The 11,966-nt window shown below is 42.4% G+C and overlaps 5 protein-coding genes across 5 annotated transcripts, besides 6 other annotated features; 3 read left to right on the forward strand and 2 right to left on the reverse strand.

Annotated features, from left to right (window-relative positions):
* Nucleotides 1-473: 473 nt before the first annotated feature.
* On the forward strand, nt 474-2,786 carry PVX_117825 (hypothetical protein, conserved; the record flags this gene model as incomplete). The annotated part of the gene is made up of 1 exon (XM_001615808.1): nt 474-2,786. One exon carries the CDS (start codon nt 474-476, stop codon nt 2,484-2,486), a length of 2,013 nt encoding a protein of 670 aa, XP_001615858.1. The 3' UTR covers nt 2,487-2,786.
* Nucleotides 1,083-1,186: a microsatellite.
* Nucleotides 2,787-3,269: 483 nt separating the features above from the next.
* On the forward strand, nt 3,270-6,282 carry PVX_117830 (hypothetical protein, conserved; the record flags this gene model as incomplete). The annotated part of the gene is made up of 1 exon (XM_001615809.1): nt 3,270-6,282. The coding sequence occupies exon 1, from the start codon at nt 3,628-3,630 to the stop codon at nt 6,280-6,282; it is 2,655 nt and encodes an 884-aa protein (XP_001615859.1). The 5' UTR covers nt 3,270-3,627.
* A 90-nt stretch (nt 6,283-6,372) lies between these two features.
* PVX_117835 (hypothetical protein, conserved) lies at nt 6,373-8,817 on the reverse strand (the record flags this gene model as incomplete). Its single annotated transcript, XM_001615810.1, has 4 exons — nt 6,373-7,751; nt 7,883-8,047; nt 8,208-8,555; nt 8,746-8,817. 4 exons carry the CDS (start codon nt 8,815-8,817, stop codon nt 7,566-7,568), a joined length of 771 nt encoding a protein of 256 aa, XP_001615860.1. The 3' UTR covers nt 6,373-7,565.
* PVX_117840 (hypothetical protein, conserved) lies at nt 6,793-7,482 on the forward strand (the record flags this gene model as incomplete). The annotated part of the gene is made up of 1 exon (XM_001615811.1): nt 6,793-7,482. The coding sequence occupies one exon, from the start codon at nt 6,793-6,795 to the stop codon at nt 7,480-7,482; it is 690 nt and encodes a 229-aa protein (XP_001615861.1).
* Nucleotides 7,884-7,932: a microsatellite.
* Nucleotides 8,277-8,327: a microsatellite.
* A 909-nt stretch (nt 8,818-9,726) lies between the features above and the next one.
* On the reverse strand, nt 9,727-11,607 carry PVX_117845 (hypothetical protein, conserved; the record flags this gene model as incomplete). The annotated part of the gene is made up of 7 exons (XM_001615812.1): nt 9,727-10,143; nt 10,303-10,410; nt 10,537-10,600; nt 10,744-10,852; nt 10,955-11,049; nt 11,383-11,453; nt 11,548-11,607. 7 exons carry the CDS (start codon nt 11,605-11,607, stop codon nt 9,727-9,729), a joined length of 924 nt encoding a protein of 307 aa, XP_001615862.1.
* Nucleotides 9,845-9,871: a microsatellite.
* Nucleotides 9,872-9,899: a microsatellite.
* Nucleotides 11,284-11,313: a microsatellite.
* Nucleotides 11,608-11,966: the final 359 nt, after the last annotated feature.

An 11,966-nucleotide genomic window follows, 5' to 3' on the forward strand; every position in this document is an offset into this window, starting at 1 on the left:
CCGTTCTTTTTTTTTTTTTTTTTTTTTTTTTTCCTGAGCAAGAAATAATCGAAGAACAGGAAAAACTGTAGCACCGCATAGGAAAACAAAAAAAGGAACATTTGGTGGACGAGCGTGAGCCACAACTTTTGCACGAACAAGAGTGTGTCATTTGGATAATTAAAGTGAAATTTGTTCTACCCACGTGCATACAATAATTTGCCATGTTTACGAAGAATGCCATTTTTGCGCAACAATTAATGCGTATTTTTTTTTTTTTTCTTGTGTGTGTTGGGGTAATCCTACTTGCATGGTGATGAAGGGAAGAGACATTTCCGCTGGACGAGGGCCCCCCTTAATTTTATGAAAGCGGGGAAGGGTAGAAAGGAACAGGTTGTTTTAGCCCTGCGAATTTGCCAAACGGCTCTATCCAACCGCTCTCCTAACCGCTCTCCCAACCGCTCTCCCAACCGCTTCCCCCCCTGCGAACTACCATGAAAAACAAAGTCTACCTGCTGCTGGACGAGAAGTTATTTAAACTGAAGGAGCTATACTTCTGCCTCACTTGTTCAAAAATAAAAAATGAATACAATCTGAAGCAGGAAATCGAATACTACTTTTGCAATGGCTGCACCCAAATATACACAAAAAGCGAGTCGGCAGTTTACTCCTACGAATGTTTGCGCTGTTTCAAATGCCCCTGTTGTTTTAGCTGCCTTACCATCTCGCAGAAATGGTTGGATGGGCCAGTTAAGAAGGTATGCACACTGGAGCCACTGAGCAAAGGGGGAAAGGAGGGTGACCGTTGGGGTAGTAACAATGAAGTGGCAACTGACCACCCGTGTGAAAAGCTTAACCAAAATGGTGAGAACCACGTGGAGGGCTCTTCCACCGGCACAATTTTGTCAAATAATAGGAAAAAATCGAGCGATGAGAAAAGTTCCTTCGAAGGGAATAGCGCATTAGGTACGGATGACGAGAATGAGAAACAAGGGGGAAGCAGCAAAGTGGGTAGTGGCAAACTTGGTAGCACCAAACTGGGTAGCGGCAAACTTGGTAGCACCAAACTGGGTAGCAGGTTGTACGCCTTTTTTAAACGGGGAAGGAATGTGTTCTATTTCAAGTGCCCCTACTGCTTGTGGTCCTCCATCAGCTCGGTGCACAACACAAAGTTGGACGAGCTAATTGGAGACATGATAATAGCGGAAAGGAACTGCGTTTATAGGCGGTACTTCCAAACGGTCCTAGACGAGCTGTTAAGAAGCAATGAAGAGCTGAAGGAGAAGAGAAACTTTAAAAGAACAAACCAACATGCCGCTTTGCATAAGATAGGGAAATTAAAGTCCATCCACGAGCTGAACAGTTACATGGAGGCATTCGGCACCAAGAGGGAGGATTACTCACTGGGCGGGTTAACCGGAAAAGCAGCAGCAACTGTCGCGGCGCAGGAAGAGGCAGAAAACACGCTCATATGTAAGTCTAAAATGAGGGTGGACAAAATGCCTCTGACAGATATACTAAACGGGAAACATATTAAAAATCGCGAAATGTGTAGAGACATTTTTGAGTTAGAAAATGAACACGTGCAATATTTAGATCCGATGGAGTATTCTCCTCAGGGGGGGTTACCAGAGGTAGTGCATCACTGGGAGGGAGGAAGCGGCCTTGTGGGGGATGATCATCCCAGTGGGGAGAGTCAAACTCGGGGTATAGGGGAAGCCCCTCCAAAGAAGCAAACCATAGAGGAGTTAAAAATACAAGCGAATACCCCCCTCATTATTCACGCAAAGAATGACCTATCAATTGGACACATACAAGAATACCCGTATAATTATTACAAAGGCGTTAACACATTGCAACCCCTGAGAATGAAATTAATAAACAAGAAATCGAAACGGTGCAGTACGTGTAAGCAGTACATACTGAAGCTTCATAACTCGAATGTATCTTCATCCTTTCGACTGGATAATAATGCGATGAAATTTATCCCCTCAATATATATTAACGACTTCACATTAGTGAAGGGGAAAAATGGAATTTTAAATTTCGTTTTAGTAAACCCACTCGACTCAGAAATGAACATCAAAGTAGTCCCAGACGTGGAACATAATTTTGTAAAAAATCTGAATGGATGTAAAATACCGATGAATTGCAAATCGAGAGCGGCTTCCTTTGAGTTTACGATGGACACTTACGACGAGATTATAGATGAACTGATAAATGAAGAAAAAAATGACATCAAAAATGTTCTCACACGGGATTATACTATTGTAAAAAAGCAGAATAACCTGGCCTTAATAATTATCAGTTTTATTTACGCAGAAGAGGGGGATACAGACATCATCTTAGCGGCTGATCAGGGGAGGAAACTAAATTTCCCGCTAACTTTGGAGTGTTCCTTTTCTGACAAATCGAAGAAGGCACACAAATTGAAGCTAAATCTGCTCTTCACCAATAACATTAGTTTGCATCCCTTTCGCCATTATGCACTGCGCGACTGCGATTAGGGGGGTTGGCGGCACTCACGATGTGGTCATCACGAATTGGAGCGCCCATCAATTCGAGGTTGGTCATCACCCGTTGGGAATTCCCTCCCTTTTGCCACCCCTTACGTTTATAAGTCCCCACATTTTTATCTCTCCCCTGCGTTAGGAGGCGCTCGATGGGCAAATTTTTTATGCCACCTGCAGCAGATGGCCCGTCTCATTCGCCTACTCGATAGTGTGCCCCCAGTTTTGGGAACTCTTCACATGGAAAGGACATTTCGTGCATGTGCTGCAGCAAGTTGGCTGCTTTTCGCGTTTGTTTGCTTCGCTTTTGTGTACGCGCTTCTGTTTGCTTCACCTATGTTTGCTTCGCCTTTGCGCCAACGCAAAAGATCTGACCCCACTGCATTGCGGTCATCTTTTCCCCGCACTTTTCCGTTTGACCTTAATGCCACTTTGCGCTGATCGGCTGGCGGTGGTTGCAATAATTAACTAAACTGCATCTGCGCAGTGACTAATTAGGAGAAATTCAAAAAAAAATAGAAATAATAAATAATTAGCGGCATCATTACGAGGCACTGTGAAGCTCTTCTCCACAGCGCTGCGTTAGCCAAGCATTCCCATGCAATCACTTGTGGATTTAGAAAAACGTTCCGCTAGCAGCGAGGCGTCATATGCATGCAATGTATCCCCACTGTAATACACTGTTGTTGTAGTGGTGGAAGAACTGCCCATTCGAGCTGACATTCCTCTGGGGAATTGGCAAAAAAAATCATTTAAGTGACGGGAAAAGATGTGAAAAGTTGATGAGCCCTGTGGGTGGATGTGAAATTTTGTTAACATATGATCAACTGTCAAAATGGTGAAGGGCTGCTGCCCGAAGGGGGATAAGTCACGCGCGCCATTTAGCGCCTGCCGCGCGCACAAATAATTTTATATGCATACATTTGCGAGCTTTTGAGAGGGCGACCCGTCAAGGGAAGGCAACTCTCTCAAGGTGAACATTCGTGAAGAAACAGCTTCGGGTTAGCAAATGGGATATACTTCTTCCCTCCTATCGCTTTGGCGTCATTCTCCAGTTTGAGGCATTTCCGCCCATCTTTACATATGACCCGTCCCCTCTTTTTTTTTTTTTTGTAAGCACCACACCAATTAAAGAACCATGAAAGGTGTCAAGAAGGCGGGGCGAAAAGAGTCACCCAGTCGGGAAAAGACCTACGATGGTCCAAGGTATATCAAGCTATACGACTCAGGTTCTGAGTATACCGTGGATGAAAATGACGAGGGCCCCACATTTGCTCACCTTAAAAATATAAAGATTTGCAACGAAGAGAAAAAGAAAACGCTCAGTAAGATATGCTGCACCAAGAATTACCTTTTCGTTGGCACCTGTAGCGTGTTCAGCCAAGTGCGCGTCTTTAATTACACCAATTTGGTAAACTCAAAGAAGGAGAGCGAAGATTTGAGTAGTACCTCCGTAGAAGGCTACAACAAACGAACAAGTGAAGGACAGGGTAAAAAAGATAAAAAGGAGGAAGCGCGTGGGCAGAATAAACACTGTGAAGCCTTCATCAGCCTATGTGACATTTACAGGAAGAGCAAATTTTATACGGCCAAAGGGGACTCCAGAAATGATAACATGCTAAGCATAGACCTTTTCCACAATTCGGTTAATAGAAAAAGCGTGAAGAGAAGCAACAGTGTGCAGAAAAAGGTGCCTCAGGGGCATTCCCCGAACGAGGCAAACGTGAAGGAAGTTGCACCAAAGGGGGAAAGAAGCGCCAGCGGCAATGTTGTAAAGGAGGAGAGGGAGAAAAAAAAGGAAAATAATCCAACCCTCATCAATTTGAAGGACAAACTGATGAACTTCAACCAAAAGGGCCTCCTAGAATTAAGCGACAACGAAGCAACATTTCGGGAGGAATATTTATACTATGACAACTTTGCGGGGATTCCCCCACCTAAAAAAGACACACACCCTATAAGAATTACCAACGAAATGAGGGAAGAGGAGAGAAACAAAAGAGAAAAAGAAGAAGAAATGGAAAAGAAAAAAAAAATCGAAGAAGAAAATTTGAGAAATGAACAGTTAGCAAAAAATGGTTGCTACTTGAATAAAGACATGCTAGAAATAAACGTAGATGTAATTAAGAGGAAAACAATACAGGTGAATAATTTGCTAGAGTACATTGGAGCTTTCGTTAATGTATCTTCCCCAATCATACTGATGAAAACAAATCGGGAGGAAAATATTTTATCCGTTTTAACCTTCGGAGGGGATGTGTACAGCTACGATATCAGTGAGCATTCGCTAAAACAGCTGAGGGAAAAAAGAATTAAAAAAATCGAATTCTTTAGTAATATAGAGAATTATTTTATTGAGCAAGAAAAGAATAATACATCGAATGAATTTTTGGAGGAAGATTTTTCAGAGGAGGTAACTGCATCCGCATTGTCTCTTTCCAAATCTCATTTCACCAATTCGGTAAAATATTTTGATTTCCTCCCAGATGATAAAACGCTAATTTGTGTGGGACTAAATAAGGACTACTTCCTTTCATTTATTAACTGCCAGAATGGGAAGAAAATTATATATCATAAGAAAATAAAAGTTAAAAAGCCCAGCCATAGCGTTGCCCTGAACTCGAATAAAATGAGTAAAGACAAAATGCTGCCTACGCTCATGCACGATTTTAGCTATGTGTACGTGGAACGGGAGAAAAAAATTTTTAATGGCGAAATTGGGAATTACGTTTACATTGGGTCCACTTGTGGTTACTTGGTTTTCATTTTTCTTGGCGACAAGTTTCTGCGGTTTGTTAATAATTTGCTGACGAGTGACCAGGTGAGGAGCGGCTCCCTGTTCACCTACCACGAGGGGACCGATGAAAGCGAGTGGGCCGATGAAAGCAAGTGGGCCGATGAAAGCGAGTGGGCCAAGACCGTCGCCCAGTGCGTCTTAGGCAACGTGGACGATGTGTATACGGTACGGAAGGACGAGTTGTATGCGTTCTTTGGGGATGAGCACAATGTTGGCAGCGGAACGAAGATGAATGGGAATGACCATCAGGGCGGAAACGTCGGTGGCAATCAAAGCGGCAACGTCGGTGGCAGCCTCAGCAACACCGCGAATCGATCCAGTGACCAGGGCGCGCCCCCCGACAACCCCAAGGAAAACATTTTCAAAGAAGCAGATCACAACTCCTTTTCCTACGCTTTCTACATCGCCAAGAATGTGAAAATAAACTCTATTATAAGCCTCAGTACACACAAAAACGATCACATCCATTTGATTGTAGGGCTTAACGACGGAAGGTTGTTGGACTTCCTCTTTCGTATATCCCCGCACTTTACTCCCACCTCTTCCATCACGAGCTGTGGGTACTACCCCGCGTTGAGTCAAAATTGTTCGGAAAAAAACTCCAGTCATAATAAGCCCCCAAAAAATGGGGACACGGAAGGTGCTGCGGATAATCCTCCCTCCCCTATCGAAAATATTCACTTCATACAGGAAAGCGAAAAAGAATTGTATGACTTTACAGGGTTACACAAATCGAGCAGAATAAGCAAAATAAATTTGTATCAAAGTGGCTCGCAACATTCTCTTGTTTTTATAAATTCAAATGTGAAAAGAATTCGCGAAATGTCCGATAAAAAATTTTACACAACATATGTGTTAAATGTGTGTAGTAAACAAATTAGCATTCTGCATGAGCACCTCGCGTACATTATTGATTCCTGTGTGTGCTCTCACTTTTATTTTTGCCTAGATGACAATAACACAGTCGCCGTTTTTGCCTCTTCCCGCGAGAGGTAAAACTCTGTTTGCGCGTTAACCGCGTGTGAAAGGAGTTTGTTTTTTGCGCAAATAATTGCACTTTCGAGGTATCGTCGTAGTGAAAATGATACGGAAAAAAGAAACGTAAAAGAAATAGCAAAAGTAAATACAAAAAAGAGGCGGATACCCCTTGTTCGTGGACCCCCAAACATCGGGACAAAGTCCCACCCGCAAAGTTCCACTATAAATGGAAAGAAAACCCTGCGCATAATCGCTTTCAATCTTAGCAAAAATTGGGGGTACCTTTTTTCGCGCTTTTCAAATTGGCCCCCGCTCGGCAGGCACCTGCCGGAATGTTAAAATTTTAGCAAACATTTAAATGTTTTTTTTTTTTTTTTCCCCCAATTTTGCGAACCATTTTTGGAAAGCTTATCTGGAATGCCCTCTACACATACTCGCTTCGCCAAATTAGGCAGTTTTACCCCCTCGTGGTGACCACTCCACATATGTGTGTTCACCTGATCGGTCCCCCCCAGCACTGAGCCAACCATGACGCTAATAAGAAAAGTTAACAGGAACGTCCTGCAGACCTTCAAAGAGCTATACAGAACGGGGAAAAGGCTGAACATCCACAAAACCACCTTTCTGTGCCAAACGTATGAAAAAAATTGCTGGAGAAAAACAAGACTGAGGGAAGAAAAGGTTTATCATAAGAAATATAATTTTTTAAAATATGCATATGATGTTGTGAACTACGGAATTGAAAATAATTTAAAATTTCAAATTGAAGAAAAAAACATTGTGCAGGAGGAAGACTCATACGTGGAAGAAGAAAGCAAAGACCATGATTGTGAAAAGAGCATAAAGGAGGAAGTAGCCACAGTAGATTTGGAAATAAAAAATATTTTAAAATTGCTGGAAGATGTAAATAAGAAATATAATCAGAATACAAAAAATGCCACACATATTTATTACCATTTTATGAACAAAAATGTGCCGCTGAAAAAAAGTGAATTTGTAAAAAAATACCAGAAGGTGTACAACGCAGCAGATTTGACAATACTTTATTATTATATAAAAAAATTTAAATTACTTACAAATAAGAAGAAGCATTTATCGAATAAGTTGCGCGTTTTAAAATTGAGGAAAAATGCCTTTGACATTGTGAACTACTCCTTTTCGGTGGACAAGCTAGAGCAGATGTTCTACGAGCACGCGAGGAAAATCAACGTGCTGTGATTCGCCGTGCGTATTCAGGCAGTTTGCCTCTCCTCATGTACACATGCCATGTGCGTACACCCCTGTGTGTGCTACCCTCTTCGCTAGCTCATTTCGGAAGGATAAAAATCGTTCAGCAGCTTCTTCTGATTGAGCGCCAGCTCGTTAGTCTTCTCGTCCATTTCTCTCTTATTCGTATCTGTCTCGTTTTTTATGCCCTTCACTTGGTTTTCCATGTGCTCCTTAAAGGTGATGATCTGCTCTTTGGCTTCGCGCATGTCGCTGCTTAGCTTCGAAGGGGAGCAGAAATGGGGCGCCGTAAAGACTTGTACACTTTTGCCCCCCATAAAGGGGTGCATATGCATATCCATGTGCTCACAGCATACGGAAGGATTACTTCACAGTGAAGAAGCAGACGTACCGAGTTGAGCGACTCCTCCATCTTTTTGTTGAGTGCCTCGTTTTCTTCGTTTATGAGCTGCAAAATTTCGATGTTTTTTTTCTTATTGTCTATTTGATTGTTTTCCTTATAATTCGCTAGCTCCTCCTTAACGCTCTCTATGTTTGCGTTCATCACGCTTAGCATCTGGGGGGAAAAACACACACGGGAGGTGGTAAATGAGTTTTAAAAAATGGAGAAAGGGCTTAGTGGTGCACACGCATCTATCTGAATAAGCATACACAAATGTAACCGCTTCACCCAGCAAAGCATAAAGGTGCAAAGGGTGTTAAATAATCCGTAGTACCCCCTTTATCTTGTCGAAGTAAGTCCGCATGCTCGTTTTGATGAGATTTATATTTTCCTCCTTCTCCTTCTTCAATTTGTTCACATCATTTTTTACAATCTCCAACTGATCCACGAAGGTGTTGTTGTCCGTTGCCTTATCTTTATTGTTTCTGTTTAGCTGGTCCAGGTAATATTTTAACTCCTCTAGATTTTCATGCGTGTTATCCTTAAGGGAGTTTATTTTTTCATCAAAATATGCCTTCATTTTGTCTATATGCTCAGACAAATCTTCATGCTTCCGTTTGTTGCTCTCCTTTTCTTCTAGGAACAAGTTGTGCAGGGTTTCAAAAACGTTTTTCCCTGCGTCCTTGTGAAATGAAATGAAAGGGGGGGGGTATATGTGTGTGTCTGCATAGGGGGAGACCCTCCACGTAGGCAACGGCGCAGTGGATCATCATCCATGTGTGTATGTCACGTGGGGCACTCATACTATGCATGGATCGGGGCGAACGAGTTGCGTTAAACGCACAGTGTGCAAGACGATTTATGGGGGTTACTTTCTTTTTTAAAGCCTCGGCGGCAGTTTTATTCTTCTCAGGGGGCGGGGCTTTCACGTTAGAGCGCTCCATTTTGTTTCATTTTTCACGTTAAGGTTTGAGCAAACGGGGGGGTGCGTAAGTGAAGGGGCACACACATATGAACGTGTGTGTTGGTACGCTCATACGCACACATCTGACAGGATCATCCCTTTTAAACCCTTTCCAGGAAAGCCATAACCCGAGGCACGGTTCGATACCTGCTGTGATGTAGCAGTAAATTCAAAAGGGAGAAAAAAAAAGGAAAATTCTTTTTAATTACTTTTTTTTTTTCACGCTTTATATCAACAAGACAGGGAGTTTTTTAAGGTAACATCCGTTTGAATGTTTGGCGGGGGACTTAAAAAAAAAAAAAAAAAAAACTAATTAATGACACGTAGGTGTGTACGCATAAATGTACACGTGTAAATGCATGAGCAGAATGACTTCATATAATTCATGCATTTTAAAAAAAATAATGGCGCTGCTAAACGTGCCGTATCGGCTAAGAATTAGAGGGGGAGTGTTAAAGTGAAAAGTCAAAAAGCGCGAGATGCGTGATATCCCGTTATAGGTGGAGCAATAAAGGAACAAAAACGAAAAATACTTTAAAAATGGGAAAACTGCAAAAGGGTGATAAGATAACTAATAAGGGTAAAAAAAAAAAAAAAAAAAATTAACAAAGAGTAATAATAATATGTTTCGTGTTAAGGCTAATGAATGCATAGACACATGAACTTCCTTTAATTTAATTTTTGCTTATTGGTTCCACGCGGATCGGTCACTATCGCATTTTTATCTTTCGTGCCTCCCTACGGCGTACGCGCATGTGGCTAAATTGGTACACATGTACGTACGTATGCCTCTGACGTTCGTGATAGCTCCACACACTGGTAGATACCCCCAAATGGCCACTACATAGAAAGCAAACTGAACTGGTATGCTTCTAATGTACACTCTACTTCATCTGTGCCTACTCGATCGCTCTTTATGTCTTTCCCTGGAACGGCTTGAGCTACTGGATCTACTTCTATGCGAAGGTGAATGCCTTCTCGACCGCTTGCTCCTGCTGGAGTGATGCGTCCGACTACTCCTATCATGGGACCTGTGATGCTTTGAACTTCTTCTATGGTCACTCGATCTTTTTCTGTGCTCACGATCGCGGTGACTTCTTTCCCTTTTGGAGGACTTCTCATCATGCGCATATTTTTCTTTTCTATATTCCTCAATAATTTGCTCTCGTTCCTTCTCACTCTCTTTCAATTTGCTTAGAGCGTTTCTTATCTTTTCAAATCCTAAGTGCTGCTTTCCATTGACATGGTTTTCAAATCTCTGGATGAGGTCCCCCGTCGATTTCATGGCTCCACATATTTCGCAAACCTGTGCAGGGGAGCGGTGTAATTGTCGAAAAAGTGAGCAGGTCAGATGTGCACATGTAATGTGTGCGATAGGCATTCGTTAATGCAGACGAGTACATATGTAGAAGTCCCATATGAAGGGCCTCTTGATTTTTTTTTCTTTCTATCCATTTTATATTACCTTCAAATTTGGCTCTGCCACCTTCTCAGGCTCCTCATTTAACCTCTTGATTTCCGCTTGGAGGGTGGTCACTTGGCTGCTAAAACTGTCGGCCTTGACTAAGTCCCCCTGCGGGAGTGGCACGTGGGAAAGACACCCCAAATGTTTTCAATAAGGATGTAAAAATGGTGTACAATTATGCGCAAAAAAAAATAACCACAATGAGAGTGGCGCTACCGGGGGAATGTGTGTTACCTTTTCGCGAGCTTCCTCTTCCTGTTTTTGCAAATCCTCTATGTGGCTATTGATGCTTTCGATTCTACAGGTGGTGCAAAAAAAAAAAAAGCTGAAATTACAATGATAGTGAGGCAACCGAATAACGGAACTGACGTTACGGCCATGTGACGCAACATTGTGCGTGCGGAAAACTTCCCTACTTGGTGCACCGCTGCACTTTCTTACCTCTCCTTCTTGTCAACGGGATTTTTGCTACTCTCCGACAGGTACTTTAATTTTTCTTTGCTCCTCTCAATTTTGTGATCGGCCAATTCGACAATATTTTCCAGCGTTTCTGGCAGAAAAAGGAGAAAAAAAAATGGGAAATCCCAAATGGGGTACTATTTTATAAGTGCAAGGGGAAGAAAAGAGTTTCCAAATAAAAAAGGCGTCATACTCATAAACTTTTGCTGATATTTTGCCAAGTAGTATTTATAATTTTCATGATTTGCCAGTTGTTCCTTTAGCACTTCTGAATGTATGTTTTTGCATCTACGGAAGGGGGAGGCAAATAGGAGAGACACGTTTGACGCGGTTTAAAAGAATGCGGTCCATAGGCCTGCAAGTGTCTACCCACACTTGAGAGTCCTTATGCAGATTTTTTTTTCTTTCCTTTTCGAAAAATTGAAGCCCCTTTATCTTGCGCAACGTGGTAACGTTCACGACAATGCGGGATGCCCAATAAAGGCAGGCTGTTTCTACATGCACGATTTATTCTTGCGATGAAACTGTGCACATAGGTAGTGTACACCAATGCGTACGTGCGGGCAGAGGTATGTCCCCCCTTTCTCCCCCTCAAGAGGGGCACACTTTCCCGAAACTTACCTCCCTATGTCACTTTTTGTGTTGGGGAAAAGATCGTGGGGACAAAAATCAATTAAGTAGTACTTGCACACCTTCCAAAAAGTAAAGAGGCAAATTTTTACGCGTGCACAATTTCATGCGAGTGCACATGAGGAGGTGCGCTCATCTTAACTGTTTTGGACCTACGTTGTCGTCTTTGAAGGTGTGCTTTTTCCTGGCATCCGTTTCGTTCCTGTCCTTTCCCATTAGGGAGTCCAACAACGCTGAGGAGTGTGCAAAGTGGTAAAAAATATATATATATATGTGTAATTATGTAAATGTGTGAATATATATGTATTTATATATATATATAAATACACATATCAGTGCACATCTCCGTAAGGCTATGCGCCCACGTTTTGGAACTCATAATATTGTTAAACTGGCGGGTTCACAAAATTAGGGGGTATACTTAAACGGTGGCCTCGTCGACATGATGCATACAGACGAACACGAGAGTAATGGCACTACATAAACCACCACGGCGCTGCATGTGAAGCCTCGAGTGCGACATTATCTGCGCGCCTCGGATGGAATCTGTGTGTGGTGAAAAACACAACCCCCTT

This window comes from Plasmodium vivax, chromosome 12 (assembly GCF_000002415.2).
Source record: "Plasmodium vivax chromosome 12, whole genome shotgun sequence".
In the NCBI taxonomy this organism is placed as follows: Eukaryota; Apicomplexa; class Aconoidasida; order Haemosporida; family Plasmodiidae; genus Plasmodium; species Plasmodium vivax.